The sequence below is a fragment of the Neopelma chrysocephalum genome, unplaced genomic scaffold, assembly GCF_003984885.1.
Source record: "Neopelma chrysocephalum unplaced genomic scaffold, ASM398488v2 Primary Assembly neopelma1_97065, whole genome shotgun sequence".
NCBI classification, from domain to species: domain Eukaryota; kingdom Metazoa; phylum Chordata; class Aves; order Passeriformes; family Pipridae; genus Neopelma; species Neopelma chrysocephalum.
Window position 1 is genome coordinate 61,888 of NW_020925707.1, and position 17,677 is coordinate 79,564.

At 41.3% G+C, this 17,677-nt stretch overlaps 1 protein-coding gene across 1 annotated transcript; it reads left to right on the forward strand.

Moving 5' to 3' along the window:
• The first annotated feature begins 736 nt into the window (after nucleotides 1-736).
• Nucleotides 737-14,679, forward strand: ARRDC3 (arrestin domain containing 3). Its single transcript, XM_027671260.1, has 8 exons — nucleotides 737-1,194; nucleotides 4,303-4,384; nucleotides 6,886-7,033; nucleotides 8,426-8,528; nucleotides 8,908-9,164; nucleotides 9,593-9,755; nucleotides 10,528-10,682; nucleotides 12,054-14,679. Exons 1-8 carry the CDS (start codon nucleotides 915-917, stop codon nucleotides 12,108-12,110), a joined length of 1,245 nt encoding a protein of 414 aa, XP_027527061.1. The 5' UTR covers nucleotides 737-914; the 3' UTR covers nucleotides 12,111-14,679.
• The last annotated feature ends 2,998 nt before the right edge of the window (nucleotides 14,680-17,677 follow it).

The following is a 17,677-nucleotide window of genomic DNA, read 5'->3' on the forward strand; positions in this document are numbered from 1 at the left end:
ATACTAGAATAGTTCAGTTCAGATGAATCAGTACTAATTCGCAGAAGTTTCCAGGGAGGATTCTCAGGCAATGCAATTTGTGATTTATGCAGCAGGTTAGGATATTTTTTATTTATTTATTGCCATAAGTTTCCACAATTTCCTATCAAGCTTTACTCTTCTCTTTCCACAAAAAACAAAACAACAACAACAACAACAACAACAAAAAAAAAACAAAAAAACCCCACCACCAAACCAACAACCAAAAAAAAGAAAAAACAAACAAATAAACAAAAACAAAAAAGCCCCAACCAAACTAACAAAACTCAGCAAAACAACAACAACAAACAAACACAACAAAACCCCAACCAACCAATCCAAAACAAACAAAAAAACCAATGAGGAGACATACAAGGGAGAGTTTGCCCGTTTCAGCACAAGGTTCGTTAACTTTTATCTCTTTATAGAGGCTTGAATACTGCCGTCTCCCCTGGAGCTACTGACTCCAGTAGCACAACATCCCGCTCAGGTCTCTGACCTGTCGATGCTCGGGGCTCAAACGAATCCCACTACCCCTTCCCAGTGCCCAGGTGTCCCCCGGGGCCCCATCGGGGCCGAGGGAGCTCCCGGGCGGGGCGGGGGCGGGGCGGCGCATGCGCGGCGGCGCTTGTTTGTCGCACGGCTTATAAGGCGGGGCCGGCGGCGGTGCCGGGAGCGCCTTTGTGGGGAGACGCCGCGCCGGCATCAGCGCCCCCCGCGCCGCCCGGGCTGGGGCCGGGGCTCCCCGCCGCCTCCATGAGCCGGCTGTAGGGTACGCGCCGCCGCGCCCCTTCGCCCGAGGGGTTCGGGGTTGCTTGTTTTTGGGTTCCCTCCCCCCCCTTCTTCCCCCTTTTTTTTTTTTAACAGTCTATTTTTGTACACTTTGCTATAAAACCATGGTGCTGGGGAAGGTGAAGAGTCTGACGATAAGCTTTGACTGTCTGAATGACAGCAATGTCCCTGTGTACTCTAGCGGGGACACGGTCTCAGGAAGGGTCAGTTTAGAAGTAACTGGGGAAATTAGGGTGAAATCCCTCAAAATTCACGCGAGGGGACACGCTAAAGTGCGTTGGACTGAATCGAGGAATGCTGGATCCAACACTGCCTATACACAGAACTACACCGAAGAAGTGGAGTATTTCAACCATAAGGACATCCTGATCGGTCACGAGAGAGGTAAGGGCTGCCCTTCATCGTGCTGCTTTACTTTGGTGGGGGGGAAAACCCGCATCGCTGCATCACCCCAGTTTATCCGGCTCTTTTTTAATGTATGCAGTGAAGAGCAGGACATGCCCAGGGTCATACCTTGGCGAGTTATAGGCAATGCATATGCAAGGTACCTGCAAGCAGGGCTCCTTGAACTACCTGCCCTTCAGCGCGACCATTTATTAACTTTTTTTTTTTAATGTGCTACCTTTTTTACTTGCTAATATTGAGTAGGATTTGCCCGTCCGTGGGGAAAACAGCTGTAAAATCACAGCCAGACAGGCACGTCTTTATTGGCAGAATCCTGACAAATCCTGAAACACAATGAAAGCGTAAAAACCATACTTTTTGACACATGCGGGGTTCTGCTGATGCTACTGGGATGATAATACAATGAATTTTTTAGGAAGGCTCATTATTGGCAAATAAGATTCTCTATGCCTTATTTTGACATATCACCACCCCACGTGTCATCTTTTTTTTTCCTCTCATTTTCTTTTACCCCCTCGTTGTAAATCGCTTTAATTTCCTTGGACCCCCGTCGGCGGGACGGGGTGGGGAGTGTCACCCCCGTATAACGATGTGTCCGAAAAGCCCTTGATAGGTAGCAAAAGGGGGGGAAAGAAGGGAAGCGGTGTTGCGTAATGGGAGCATCCCTCCCAAAACTGGGGAGATCAGGACCTCCTGCTCCCCCATTTCCCACCCGACCCGCCGCAGCGTCCCCATGGAATGCAGACCACCGTCCCCGGCGGGCTGGGAGCGCCGGGGTCCGGGCGGTCTGTGTGGTTCTTGGTTGGTTGTTTTTTTTTTCCCCCCCGAAGTTCGCAGCCTTTGTTCGAAGCGGTTCAATCCTGTTTGGGACCGGCTGAGGGGGGGCGGTGCGCCGCCCGCTCCGCGCAGATTGGCCGCACGCGTCAGGTGGTGACGATGACTTAATTCCCCAGCGCAATAAAACAATGTTAAAAACCTGTTATGTAATTTTTTTGTGTGTGCTGTTTACCCTTTCTTTTTCTTAAATATGCATCATATTCGCTGCAGCGATGCGGTATTTCTCCTTTTTTCGGGGAAGAAAAATAATGTAATTTTTTGAACAGCTCTGGGCGGCACTGAGCCCATCACCGACCATTCTTGAACTTAACTGGGGGCTTTATTTATTTATTCCGTAATTAATGCCTCGCGCACACCTCACTAACGGGGTGACTTACTTGCGGCTCCTACCCTTCTCCTGTCGCTGCCGCCTCAAAAAAAATCACTCGCCCGAGCGAAACTTCCTGGGTGCCAGGAACGTGCGGACACGTAGGAGCCGCCCGTGGCATGAGCACGCGCCCCGCGGAGCTGCCGCCGCCGGCCGCGTTTCAATGAGCGCCCCGAGCGCGGAGCCTCGGCCCGGCCGCGCCCCCCGCCGCGCCCTGATTGGCCGGCCTCGGTTTGTTGCCCTGTTGCTAAGGCGATGCCCGTCGCTGATTGGCGGGGCGCTGCCCTCGGGGCGAAGGGCGCAGGTTCTCCTGCCTGTCCCCGGGCGGGCAGCGGTCGCTCCCCGAGGGGCTGGCGAAGTCCCTCCGAGAGGGAGAGCTGTGCCCAGTAACGTCCCCGCTGCGGGCCCGTCGCCGGAGGGGTCCCGGCGGGGCCCGCCCTCGGAGGGCCGCGGGCACAGCGCACAGCGCGTGCCTGCGAGCGGCGGGGCTGGCGGCGCTCCGCGCGCGCCGGTTCAGGCTGGTCGGCTCCGGCTCCGGCTCCAGCCCGCGCTGATTGACAGCTCAGCACTTGTTTACCGCGGCGGGACTGCTGAGCTGGCAGAAAAGGGGGAGGGAGCCGGGCTGTGGGGAGCGGAACCGCAGCCGAGAGCGCCGCTGCCCCCCACCCTCGGAACAACGTTAAAAAAAAAATAAAAATGTTCGTTTAAAAAAAAAAATTAAAAACCCACACACGCTCACCCTTACGGCGATACGTTGTGCCACCCTTTCAGCGCGTTTTCCTGACCTGCGTTGGGTAATGCTTCGTACTTGAAGGTGCATTTATGTCCACATCTTGCTGAGGGGATTTTTTTTAATATTTTTTTTTTGCTGTTTGTTGGGGGGGTTTTTATTATTTTTCTTAGGATTTTCAATGTTTGCACTGTAGGAAGTGGAGCATCGGTGCTTCTGTAGGACAATGGGAACTTACAACTCTCCTGCGTGCCTCCATTAGCGCTTAAGACCGCCACACATATGCTCGCTATATGCCCATTTATTATTCCAGCCATTTTTATGTGTAAGGTGCTCAGTTATTTTTTACAAAACTTTCTATTTTGACCAAGTCAGCGTTCATCTGGTCTTATGTCAGAATAAATGGCAATTTTCTTGTGGCATTTAAAGTAATCATGATCATGACCATAAACAAGGGGCAGCGCTCCTGGCAGAAAACCAGCAAGTGTCTGGGTCTTGCTATCTAAGCAAGATTAAGTTAAACCTCCCCCCAAAAAAACCAAAACCAAAACAACTTAAGCTCTAGACAGTGTTAATCAGGCAGCTTGCCATTTTCTGTGTCTCTGACTCTGTCTGGTACTTTCCACTTTCTGGTGGTGCTTGTACACTGTTATTCCTTTCTCACACTTTTTTATGATTAATGGCCTGACACCGTTGCCAGGCTAGAGATACAAAGAAGCTGAATTACTACATTTAATCTTAAGCAGCAGACTTGGTATAGTTAATTCTGCTACAGAGCCATCTCTGGTTCATTCTGACTAGCAATTGCTGTGGAAAGGAGCATGATTTCCATTACAGATCTTACATGCAGGCCTTGAAATGGCAGCAGTTGAAACTGTGTCAGTGTTCAGAGGCGGGATTATAAATTAAAACAAATTTTTCTGCTTCTCTGTGAAGTGAATGCGGCAATCTTGCATGCCTTTCTGTTGGTCAGAGTTCTCCCCGCACTCCAGCAGTTAATAACCAGTGGACCGGAGGCCCTTGTTTCTGGTGCATCACATTCTCTTAAGTGTTGTAATGTGTGTGAAAATCTCTTTTATTCTGGAAGAGAACCTCATGTCTTATATGAAATGTGTACAGGTGGAATAGCATGTTGTTTTTTTCTCCCCTCTAGATGATGACAACTCAGAAGAAGGCCTTCACACCATCCTTTCGGGAAGACATGAATATGCATTCAGCTTCGAGCTTCCACAGACGTAAGTACCCCCACACAGTCCTCAGGCCCTGCCCCCCACCCGCCTGACCAAAACTCCTGCTGTGGGTGGAGGGGAAACCTTTTCAATGGTAGTAGGAATTGTGCTCCCACATGCAGCAGAGAACATAATCTCGTTACACTGAAGAGGTTGCTTTTACACTGATACATGTTCTTTTTCTTTTTATAGCTGCCACAAAAAGGTTCATTGCTGCCCAGTTGCTCACTTTCTTTTGACCAAGTCCTAATGACTTTTTAGGTATTCCAATCTACTACCCTTTCCAAAGAGGAGGGAGTGGAATTTGAACTGCTACTGGAGTTCTGCAGAGTGGCTGAGATACCTTCTAACTCAATCAGCCATTTACTGGAGCTATGCAGACCAGCAGAACTAGAGATAAGAGCACAGTGGAATTGTTTGGGCTCAGTCTGGGACAGATGCATCTGGAAGAGATGCAGCAAATTTAACCAGATTTCAACAAGAGAGAAGGTTGTTCCTACTCAAGTAGGATGTATGTACCCTGGCTGGCCTTTCATGAAGAAAGCCTGGTTGGAAATAAACGTAAGGAGGGGTAGAAGTGAGAAAGTTCCCATACCTAATCCTATTTGCCTTAGAAAGCACAGGTGAAGCAAAAGTGAGAGCAGAAGTGTTAAGATAAAGATTGTTCCCCCATCACTGTCTGAAATGTGTAATGTAGACATTGTGGATGCAATATTTATACATAGAAGAGTTAACAATATGGAAATGAGCTAAAATACAAGTTGCAATAAAATTAAATACACAGGAAAAGGAGGAGTCTGAATAAGGATGGAAAAAGAAGCCTTTTGCTGTAAAGGGCAAGTAGTGAAGTCATTAAAGTTTTGAAAGTCACTGGAAATTTGGCAGTGTGTTATGCAGAATAGCTCACTACCTAATATTAAAGTTGTTTATTGGAAGTGGTGGTTTTAGTGGAACCTGCAGATGATAAACGCTTTACAGGTCAGTTTCAAAGTGTATGGCACAGAACTTCTACACTATTCCAGTAACATTTACTATGAAGACCCGTGAAGACCTTAAAGGCAAGTTAGCATTGTGTGAAAATCTCAACTCCAAGAAGAAGTAAGGCTAATAGTGATTTTAACTTGAGTTGGAAGGGGGGCATTAAACCCCCCCCCAAAATATCATATACATGAACACGAAATGCTGAGCTTATAGTGAAACAGCCAGCCAGCAAAATATCACAAGTACTGGTCAAAGCACAGGTTCTTTTTAAGTGACCTGAAGGAGTAACTATTAAACCAATTTTTGATAATACTGAAAAAGAGTGATATTAAAAGCCTGAACTTTGACACTTCGTGGTTACGCTACTTACTTGCTAGTGTCCATGAAATACTTCCAAAATCGACTTAAACTTCAGAATAACAACAGAAAGATGTGCACCGTCCTGACTGATTTTTGCCCTACAGAACATGAGGCAGAATGAAACACTGGAGATAGATTAGAAAATCTTTTTAATTGGATTATTAGGGGGAAAAACGTAAACATGTCAGATGTGCAAATAGACAAGTCAAACCTGTAACTGAAAGAATAATTCTAGTAAAGCACTAGCATGGCTAGTATTACTCCCTATGGAAAATACAGAAACTTTGCAAATAATTTATTTTTAACGTATATGTAACAGTGTATTCAAAACATAGTAAAATGGAAAAAGAAGAGTTATGGAAAACTACTGTTAATTGGAAATATTGGGTTACAAAGATACTTCGTCTTGTGTTTTAGGATATTATAGTAAAAAAGGCAATGCTTAAAGGTCTGGAAAACCTTTCCACATTATCTCTCTTCCAGCTCCTAAAATAGACTTACTTGATGTATCAAAGTTCACAGTAGAGTAGTCTTGATGATTTCATGTGTGTATATATATGTACATATATATGTGCTTATATATGTACATCCTTATGTATTTTAAATGTTTTAAGCTGGTCTCATCACGGTAGAGGAAAATTAGAAAGCGCTTAAAATAGCCTCTCTCTTCAGCAACTCCCAGGTTGGAATATTTGCTCTGTTTTAAGGTGAAACTAACTACAAAAGCACTGAGTTACAGTTAAAGTTAACCTCATACTGAGCTACTGGCCAAGTGAGTAATAGACAATGATTTACAAAATGCAATATCCAAAACTGTAAGTGGGTTTGTACTAGTGCTAATTTTAAATTGGTGATCAAAATTTAGCCTTGAAATTGCATGCTTTACTCTAGATGTGAAAGTAGCCTCTTCAGTTTAAAGGAAACGTGTGCTCTCCTGGCATTTTCTAGTACAATTCTTTAATTGATTCTTAAAATCTGTGCAAAACTACAGCAGGATGAATTGGAGATGATTTTTTTCTCCCGTCTTTAATCTTGAATTTTTCTGAGATATGGAATCTTTGCAAATAAGTTACTCTTCATTAAGTACTACAGTGCATTAAAAATGCAGTTCTATATACTAATCCCTGACCTGATCAATTCAATTTTGACCTTTGTGTCCTGCACAGACCACTTGCTACCTCATTCGAAGGCAGACATGGCAGTGTGCGCTATTGGGTGAAAGCCGAATTGCATAGGCCTTGGTTTCTACCAGTAAAATTAAAGAAGGAATTTACAGTCTTTGAACATATAGATATCAACACTCCTTCATTACTGGTAAGAATTGACAGAATTATTCATTTTTTGTTCCTGGCATAAAAAATAATGAAGTATAGTAATTGAAATACTATCCACATCTAATTTTATCTAATACTTATTTGCTACTTTAGTTACAGCCAATCATCTCAGTATTTCATTAGTTCAGCAACTCTGTAAATAGTGATATTTTGAAAGCTATGTTTTCCTGTACTTGGAGTTGCTTTACTTTTAAGATATGTAAAATGGTTTTATCAATTTAAATTGATAATACTAAATTGTTAAGAAGGAAAATTTTGGGAACTGAACTGTTCCTCTTTGATTTTGAATAAAGAAGTGTGGTGGTTTGAAACTCCCAAGGATCCAATTTTTAAGTTCAAGCCCCCCTCCCACAGTCTGCCCCTGTGAGAGGGTTTAGTGATGGTATGGACTTGATATCTTTTTCACTTCATGTAGAGAGTTTTCAGACAAAACACAACCATTCGTTATTGGGGGAAGGGAAAAATATTTACAGTGAAATTTTCAAGAATTATGACAGACTGCTAACTTAAAAATGCAAAGTGAAAAATATACTGATGTGCATAATTGATAATTTCCATATGGATAGTTTTCTACCAGTGGGGAGAAATTATCGCAATTCTCTATAATCTTTTTCTGAAATGTCATTTCATTAAAATAATTTCAGTATCACAACTGCTTTCAATGAGGATTTGATTTCAATCTGGCCTAAAATTCCATTCCCCCGCACCACTTCTTCAGATGCCCCCTTATTGGGGGGGTGGAAAACCTCAAAGTCCATTGAAACAGGTTTCTTGTGTGTATGGGTGAAAAATCAGACCTGCAAAGGGACATTGGTCTTGCACAAATACCCTTAAAATCAAAAGACTCTTATTTGACTTTAATGGGCTTTGAATCAAGTCCTAAATCCTGGTGTCATGTAAAATAACAAAGTCTATTTAATATAGATGAAACAGGATCACTTTGCAGCAGGAAATAGCAGGAGTCAAGGTTACAGTATTTCAACTTAGTTATTGTTTCTGAAATAGTGTACTGAAAAGACCTTCTAGTTTAATGATAAATTAAAAGCTCTTCCAACAATATGTTGAGATATATAGGCTATAAAACCTTTTCTTAAGCTATGCTATATTTATTTATGTATGAAAACCTGTTCTAAATGTGACTGTAATATGAAGTCTAACAAAAAAAGCAGTGTTAGTATGGAATTAGAATACATCTTACAGTTTGCATAGTGCATTTTGCTTGAGAATTCTTCCCCTAAATAAAACTAGCTATGCTTATCAAAATGTGTAATAAGTACATTATTAAAATAATTTTTTGGTCTTGATTAGAATAGGTTAAAAGAGTCATGGAGCTCTCAATTGAATGGACAACGTTGTTTTTTTTTTCTTACAGTCACCCCAAGCAGGCACAAAAGAAAAAACTCTCTGTTGTTGGTTTTGTACCTCAGGCCCAATATCCTTAAGTGCCAAAATTGAAAGGAAGGGCTACACCCCAGGTATGTAACAGAAGTAATTATAGGAAATGTTTTTCCTTTCCTTTTAAAATGACACTTTGTACTTAACTGCTGTTATGTAAAAGAAACATTTTAACTATTCTTACCACCTCAGTTTGCATTCATCAAGCTTGCTATTTCTGAACAACAACTGGCTTTGTTAACTTGCTGTGTCTCCAGATTTTCAAAGGGCATCTGCTTCTAATAGACCTGTGCGTTTTTCTGCCAGAGGTATCTCATGCTGACCTTATTCCTGTTAACATCAGTGGGTGTCATTCAAAGTGAAGAGCATTGCTAGCCTGTTACAACAGTACACAGTATGTGGCAATTTGCTTCAGTTGTCATGCAAATATAAAGAGAACATTAAATTGTTTTGTTTCAGGTGAGTCAATTCAGATCTTTGCTGAGATTGAGAACTGCTCTTCCCGTGTGGTGGTGCCAAAGGCAGCCATTTACCAAACACAGGCATTTTATGCCAAAGGGAAAATGAAGGAAGTCAAACAGCTTGTTGCCAACCTGCGCGGGGAATCCTTGTCATCTGGCAAAACGGAAACCTGGAATGGCAAACAGTTGAAAATTCCACCCGTTTCCCCTTCAATCCTTGACTGTAGTATAATTCGTGTGGAGTATTCACTGATGGTATGTTGGGTGGTTTGTTTCACTTGAGCATGAGTAGTTTCCATTATTCTTTGCAGATTTTTAACAAAGCACTGTGTGGTGCTAACTAGTTAGAAAAGAAATACATAACCTACCATTAGCATCCTGACAGAAATTCTGTAAATAAATTCAATTTAAATCTTGCATGTTCTGTAAAGCAGTTGTGCCATGCCAGAGAAGCAAATGTGTTATGAGTAGGCAACATTTCCAAGTGAGGACTTGTGTTAAGAATCTTGAGCTGCTTTTGACTTGGTGAGCTTTTTGTCTCTCTAGGGACATTGGCTCCAAAACAAACAAAAAGAAACTTCAGTTCCTTGTGAAGAATTCCATGGGCAGAGATTTTAGTCTAATAATTATGAAGTGCAGGTACAAACCTATTTTTAATCATACACCTCTTTGATGTTCTTTAGGTATATGTTGATATTCCGGGCGCCATGGATTTATTCCTCAACTTACCGCTGGTCATTGGCACCATTCCTCTACACCCGTTTGGCAGCAGAACATCAAGTGTGAGCAGCCAGTGTAGCATGAACATGAATTGGCTTGGTCTGACACTGCCTGAAAGACCAGAAGGTAACCTGACAAAACAAGTCTGTTTTGATTTTTGTCTGCTTTATTCATTGCTGTCATGCAAACAGACACAAATTACTTCCCTCATAATAAAGCCCACAGGAAATTCCTTGTGGATGTTTCCTTACCACCTGCCTGTCCTGTGTAGAAGAACAGAGTTTCCTCCCTGTCTTCCTCTCTTGGGGACAAGCAGTAGAATCCAGCTGCTTGGACACTGGCACAAGCGAAAGCATGGAATGCCATTGTACCTGGGCCGAATTAATCCTGCCTCCAGTATCCCAATTGCATCCTTAGTTATAAGGCATGGTAACCTGTCAAAGTAGCAGTTAAGGCAGGCGACCTTTACCATCCTTAGTATCTAAAGCTTTGTGAAAGGAGAAACTCTGTATCTCTTTCCCTCTTTTTCCATATAAATACCTGGGGCGTTTTGTGTGCAAATCCCAGACTCTGATTTGTGGAGCCCAAAGAAATGCAATGTGCTAATATTCCAGCCTGTACAGAAATTCAGTATGTTGAGTATGCATTAAATTTTAAGAGATATTTAAGGTACAATAAACAACGGTCAGTCTGCTGTTGGATTTGAGCATAGTCTTAAAGTAAATCCTAACAGCCTACCGTCCCTTTCAATGTTCAAGAACTGTAAAAAAATCACTGAAGTTACTTATCTACCTGCATTTTACACTTTACGATGATAAAAGTTTAATATTTATCATGTTATATGTTCTGACATGCATAAGAACTTGTTGTTCGAACTGCGTGTGCCTTTTCCCTGCAGCACCTCCCAGCTATGCAGAAGTGGTCACAGAGGAACAACGACAGTCCAGCCTTGCACCCTTAGGTGCTTGTGATGACTTTGAGAGGGCACTTCCAGGACCATTATTTGCATATATCCAGGAGTTCCGTTTTCTGCCTCCACCCCTCTATTCAGAAGTAGGTACCTCAGAATATAATCATGAATTCAATGTTTTTCTGATTGTGTGGAAAAAATGTAGGAAAGTGTTTCTGCTTTATAAAAAACAGGAAGAATAATTAAAATTATGAACAGTGGATAAGGCAACTTTGTTTTAGCAAAGTGCAGGTAAATTGCATCAATAATTTTTCAGGATTCTTCACTATTCTAACACTTTGTAGAAATTTCCAAGCTGTTGTGCACCCTCTAGGCAACTTCATTAAAACCTTGCATTATATATGTAATACATGCATTGGTGAACACCAACATTTTGAGTGTACAGATTCACAACCTGCTAATGTTTTTTCACTTCTACTTTATAAAAGTACTGTTTATTTTAGGTTCTGTGTATCTATTGCTTTCAGAAGTTCTATGTATAGAAGTAACAAAGGTATTCTTTCTGTCTTAGGTTTCTCTAAATGCACAGTTTCAACATTTCTGTCTGCAGTTTTAGTTCTGTGAAACCCACTCAGTAACTGGGACACGACTTCAAAAGCTCTCTATGTTCATATTTTTTGAGAGAAAAGAAGTGGAATAGGACAGAATAGTGTCCTTTGGCTAAAACTTGCCTGGCTTTCACCCACTTTTGATTTTTTTTTCTTTTCCTCTTGAAACACTTACCTGCCATTAAGTGATTGAGTGGGCAGTGAGTGATGTGGTTTTTGTCTGCTGGAGTCTTGTCTGAAAACTCTTCCACAGCTTAACCCTAGAATACAACTCAGGCCCTTTTGTTTAGAGATTTAGAAAGAAACCTTTCCTTTGTCCTAAAAAATGGCTTTCTAAAATTAACTGACCAAACTATATATAGTAGACTTACCATTTAGCGTGTTCTTCACCTGTTCCTTTTGTAGAAAAGAAGAGGTACTGTGTGGAACACATGAACTTCTAAGACATTTTATGGGGTGTTTGAGGATTAATTACCTATAAATTAAGTAGAAGGAGTTCTTACGAATAATTTTGTGCCTTTCTAAGCAAAACATCTTCTGAAATCAATGTAATGTTTTAAGTTACATGTTTAGTGATGAGGTTGTCTTTTTGTGTACAATAAATAAATAAAAATATTTCTGTCCTACTAAAACAGGTTTTTCCAATTTTTTTATTACTTCTTTGTGCTTATCTTTAAATTGCCATCAACCTGTAGCTTAAAGTTTTCCATTAAGTTACTAGTTTGTCATTGGAAGTTTGTGTAGAGGTATTTCAGTTATTTGAATAACCTTTGGATTGGGAATGCCATTTATCACTGATTGTCTTAGACTCATCATTTTTGATGGGTTTTTGTTCAGATTGGTTTATTTTCCAGCAATTGGCTAAAAATAACTTGGGTTGTTGGGTTCTTTCCCTCTTTTGTTTAGATTGATCCAAACCCAGATCAAACCACAGACGACAGACCATCTTGCCCCTCTCGTTGAAGGAATCCATAAGAAGCTGACTTGGGTTTTGAACCATACCTGCCGTGTTGAAGGTCAAGGCATCATAGTGGAGACACGCTTTCAGAGAAAGTGGTTTTGCTCTTGCCTGTATGGTGAATAAATGAAAACAACCTGTGATCATGCTTTGAAGCCTGCAGTAACATTGTAGGACTGCTCCACATGCTTGAAGACCTGAGCTTTCCCCCCTCCCTCTTAAATACTGGCACATACTAGGAGCAGCCTTACTAACCTACAGTCATGTGTGTCCAAACACTCAAACATGTTAAGAGAGGGATGGCTTCCTCTTATGATTTGGAAATTTGCACATGCTTATTGCTTACATTGTGCGGTTCAGTGTCACTACAGCTTTTTCTCATTTATGCCAGACTGTTGTTACCCCCTTCTTATTTGTTTGTGGTCCGCACAATAAGGAGCAAAAGAAAGCTTTGACAAAAAAAAAAAAGAAAAAAAAAGAAAAAAGGAAAAAAAAACCAACAAACAAAACCAAACCAACCAACAGCAACAGACTTTGACAAATGCACTGACTTTTCTTTTTTTTTTAATTTAATGTAGCCTGGACTTTACCTGCATATGCACATGCTCAGAATTGTCCCAGTAGGCTGATCACATATCACCTCTTCAGCTTGGATCCTATTGTGGATTTATTTACAAACATCAAATGCCTTCAAGCCAATCCTTCTTGCTGTATGTTTTGCAGCCTACTGTAGTAGATAAGCAACAGATGTGGGGATAGGGTGGGGGATGGAGAGTTAATAACTAATAGATTTCATCAAGATTGTATACCTTCTTGATTTTTTTTAAGAATTTGTTGCCTTTCTACTATTATCGCAAAGCAGCATTTTGTTACAGACTGCCTAAAAATCACTTAATCTCAGGTGAACTCATCACTTGCCAAACTGTTGGAATGCTATTTGTTTTGTTACATTGCACTGTTAAGTTCTTTTTTGTTTTGTGTTTGTATTTTGTTTTTGTTCTTTATTTGAGAGGGAGATCTGGAATAGGGACATACACAAAAGCTAAAAAACCCACCCTCATTCCCATTTCTCTTTCTACATTATAAAAAAAGATGTTCAAGTTGTGAAGCTCTAAAAAAAAAAAAAGGGCACAAATGAAAGCAGCACCAGCAGACATCAACTCTTCCTCAAAAGAATTTTAAGAGGAAATAGTCATACACTGTCTAGGATTCATAGACAGATCAATATCTCAAGTAGGTAGGGATGGGAAGGGAAAGTAAATTTATTTTTATATATAGCTACTTAATCACCAAAAATTCTATATATAATAAGTCTAGTAGAAAGTATATTTCAAACTACAGGAAAAGCTTGTATTATGCTAAGAGCTCAGTTTGTGCACTTTGTATTATCTTCAGGGTTTATGATACTGTAAAAGATTAGAAGTATAATTAAACTGGGAAAGATCTGTGTTACCAGCCATACTTAGATACAAGTTATCTGGAATTGCTTCCACAATTGCATCTTAATGTGGTACCTTCAAGAGCTTTAAAACAAAGAGAACAGTGAGTTTTACCGTATATTCATTCAAAATGCAAGAAATTATATGGAAAGAGCACTTGCCCGTGAGTGTGCCCAAAGAGAAAGAGTGCAAGGGAACCATTAGATGTGCTAATGTGAATACCAGCACTTACAGGCTAGAGAAGTACAATGGAAGTCAACTTTCCTTTTCAGAAACCATGTAATACAGACCACTGACAAAGGGACACCGTTCTGGTCTTGACTGCTTAAACAAATCAAGATGTAATCTATCAAATACTTGTCTCCTTGTGCAATAAAACAGCTCACAGAGTGGAAGAGGGAGACGCTGGTGTTTCTGCATGGTGCTCATTCTTAAAAACCTCTGCCTTGTTTTTAAGGCTTCATCAATGCGACAAAATAGGCTTTTCCATAAGTGGCCTTTTCTGAGAACATGAAGGATAATTCATGTTTCAGAAATGACAACAGGGTGATAAAATATAAATGAGTCACGTTTTAAGTGATTCAGTTAAAAGGCTTGGGCTTTGAGCAGGAATATTGGTGAGAAGGAAATGAGATGATGTCTTATGTTACTAGGCCAATTTTGTGGATGTCCCTTCCCTCTACTCTCTCCAACCAAACAATTTTAAAGCTGATGGGATCGTAGGTGTAAAAGGGCATTTGGTGGTTTTACTTTTTTTTCCTTTTTTGTTATTTTAACAGACTAGGGAACAATTGCTGATATACATAGCATTAAAGTACTTACCACAATATAATGGAAAATTGCATATGAAGCAGGATTGACCAATATCATAGCAATTGACATGGCATTAGAGCCTTTTTGATTAGAGCAAAAAATTGTATAAGCTTATCAAATAAAGACTTCCAGTTTCAATTGTGTTCATTATTCAGAGGCATTACTCTTCCACAAATGTTGGTCAATTCTCAGCATTATAAAACATGAGGTTCTCAGTTGTAGCCCAGTATTTGATAGAGAATTCTGATCTGAATTAGGAAAAAGTAAGTAAAATCCAAACATTAGAGAAACAAAGTGCAATATTAAATGTTTGCTTTATAGATTATATTCTATGGCTGTTTGTATTTTTTTGTTTGTTTTTAGTTTTGGTGCTGAATATGTCCTTGTAGACTCTGTTTCAAGAAAACAATATGTGGAAAACAGTTTAATTTTTCCTAATGCTCTTCCTTGTGGAAAATAAACTTTTGTAAAAAAAAAAAGGTTTTAAATGTCATACTTATGTATAAAATAAAAACCACAAGGATCACATAATACAGGAATCTACTACAGGAACATATGTATTACCTGTCTCAAACTACATAGGGAAGAGCTGTTTCTCGAACTATACCACCAAGTACCACAATTGTCTAGTTTTGGGATCCTTTGCCACTTTATATTTACATTGGTGAGCTCATGGGGCTGGGTCCCAGATGGGAAACTGTGGTTTCCTGAATGTGGAAATGCCTGTGTTTGTATTGCATTGCAGCTGCAGTAACCCCGTTTCCAGGTGTCTGGTCCTTTCCCTTAGGGAGTAACACACATTTTGGAGGGGTAGGGGGAAATTGGGGGGTAACTTCAAAGGTCTAGTTTACAGCTGGGACTTTAAAAAGTGTTTTGTTGAGTTGGGGTGTAGAAAGTGCCCTTTGCTGTTCCCTTGGAGGTGAGCAGATGTTGGCATGTCCACCTGTGCCCTGCACAGGTTGTTGAGTGTCCCCAGTGTGCTGGTGACGTGGCATCTCCCTTCCGCATACCACGCATGTGCGAAATGGATTCTCATCGTCCTTCAAGATCAATGTGTTATTTGACCTAAGAGAAGGTTCATCAGGCAAACAGCCAGGGGCTTGAGCAGCCAGCCTGCCTGTGCCTCTCCGTTGGTGTCCAGGGTACTAGCAACCACTGTGTTCCCACAAGACTGTACCTTCCCTTCAGTGATGCAGCTGCCAATGTACTCAACACAAAACATCTAATCCGACATCCTACATAATAAAAATAGAAACCTCTCTCCAAAATAGAGCATATTTAATTTTAATTTTAGTTTAATTTTGAATTTCTTATCGGTGAAGAATCCAGGCAGACTGAGGGTTTATTTCCCCCCCATTAATAACCCTGTTAATTTTACCTGAGATCTGGTTTAAACCAACAAGAAACATGAAAAAAGGTTGTCTTGTCATTTCACTTGTCTACTTGGAGATCTGTTGTTGGTTAACCTCTGCTGGCAGCTAAGCACCACAGAGCTGCTCTCTTAGTCCCCCACCAATGGGATGGGGTAGAGTCAGAAGAGGAAAAGTGCAAAAATGTGTGGTTTCAGATAAAGACAGTTTAATAAAGCAAAAGCCACAGACACAGGCATAGCAAAACAAGGAATTCATTCCCCACTTCCAAAGGACAGTCTTGTGCTCAGCCATCTCCAGGAAAGCAGGACTCCATCATGTCTTAACAATGACTTGGGAAGACAAATGCCATCACTGTGAATATACCCCCCACTTCCTCCTTCTTTCACCAGCTCTATATGCTGAGCATGACATCATATGGCCTAGAATATCCCTTGGGTCAACTGGGGTCAGCTGTCTGCTGTCAGCTGTCCCAACCCCTTGTGTACCCCCAGCCTGCTCACTGGTGGGGTGGCACAAGGAGCAGAAAAGGCCTTAATGCTATGCAGGCTCTGCTCAGCAATAGCTAGAACATCTCTAGGTTGTCAGTGCTGTTTTCTGTGCAAATCTGAAACACGTCCCCATCCTGACTACTGTGAAGAAAGTTAACTCTACCCCAGCTAAAACCAGAACAAGCTTCATATAGCTGAGTAGCAATATTTTATTTTATTTTTTTGCAATACCAGCACAACCCTTCTTAGGGGTTTTCTAATGCTATGTGACAGTGTTAGAATTTAAATTAGCACCATTTAGGGGACACACACTGCCAAATCTCACATTTTCAGACCTGCACCTCTAACAATTAAACTTAGCTTTATTGTCAGCATTATTATATTGGAAGTTACCAAAGTTTTATTATATGAGATCTGATTTTTTAAATGTGGATGTTTCTTATCTCTTAATATAAATACTGGAGTGCATGTGCAAAACTGAGCTACACTAGGAGGTAAAAGTAGCGGCTCTTCCACATCAGCTGTCCTTAAGTGTACAGATCAGCAGGAGGTTTACAATTGCTTAAGCATTTGAGCTTTGAGAGGCAACGTTGCAATGTTTATCAATACATTTGCTGGCAAATATCTAGCTAAACATGTACCTAGCACTTTTTAACTCCTTTCTAGATTTAAGCCTTTTTGTGTTTTATAGAAATGAATCACTACGTTGCCATGATCTTAGCTTTCCACAGCACAGCTGGAAGCACAAAGCCCAGTTGCAGTGAAGAAGGGTCTCCAGAAGCAGCATGTGAAGCTGGGCAGCCACCCAACAATGTTTTTCCACAGGAAAACATCTTTGGCCAGGCCAATGCTGCTGACTTGAATCAATTCCTGTGTCTCTAGGTGCACGGCTATGGGCAACTCCATAGAGAGACAAATGCCCAATGTAGATTTTCAGTAGACCAGTGCTGCAGGAGGACAGCTGTTCCTGGCACCATAGAGACCAGACTTCCCAAGTTTTTTGCATTTTGAGTGGAATCCCCTCTCAGAGATCCACAGACACTTGAGAAGTTATCAGGATTTGCACTGTATGCCCATTACTGTGGATTTCAGCTCCTGGATTTTGATGTTTTTAGTGAAAGCCACTTGCAAAGGCACAGTGTCAGGCATGTTCCACCTGACCTCCAGATCATATCCTGGAAATAGGAGAAAAGTAACCTATTTCTTTTCCCAGCAATCATTCACTCTTGGAACTTCTCCACCTAGCTACAGCACACTATTTTTAGAGCTGGATCCCCCTATCTCCTGGCCTGGACGTTAGGACGGAGCGATAGTTTCTGAGTGGAGACCAAGTGCTGCCACAAAATGCAAGTCGAACTGTGTACCTTTCACCTAGTCCAGTTCCTAATGGGAGATTCAGAGTTCAGAAGGACGCTGCATTTTGAGTTTGCTTCAGGCCCCTTGCCTGAAATGTTTGTCA

Bases quoted from the DNA above. Each gene is read 5' to 3' on its own strand.
- ARRDC3 (XM_027671260.1), top strand. From the start codon at position 915: ATGGTGCTGGGGAAGGTGAAGAGTCTGACGATAAGCTTTGACTGTCTG. The intron at 4,385-6,885 runs GTAAGTACCCCC...TGTCCTGCACAG, and splicing joins AGCTTCGAGCTTCCACAGAC to ACCACTTGCTACCTCATTCG. The intron at 9,165-9,592 runs GTATGTTGGGTG...GATGTTCTTTAG, and splicing joins GTGTGGAGTATTCACTGATG to GTATATGTTGATATTCCGGG.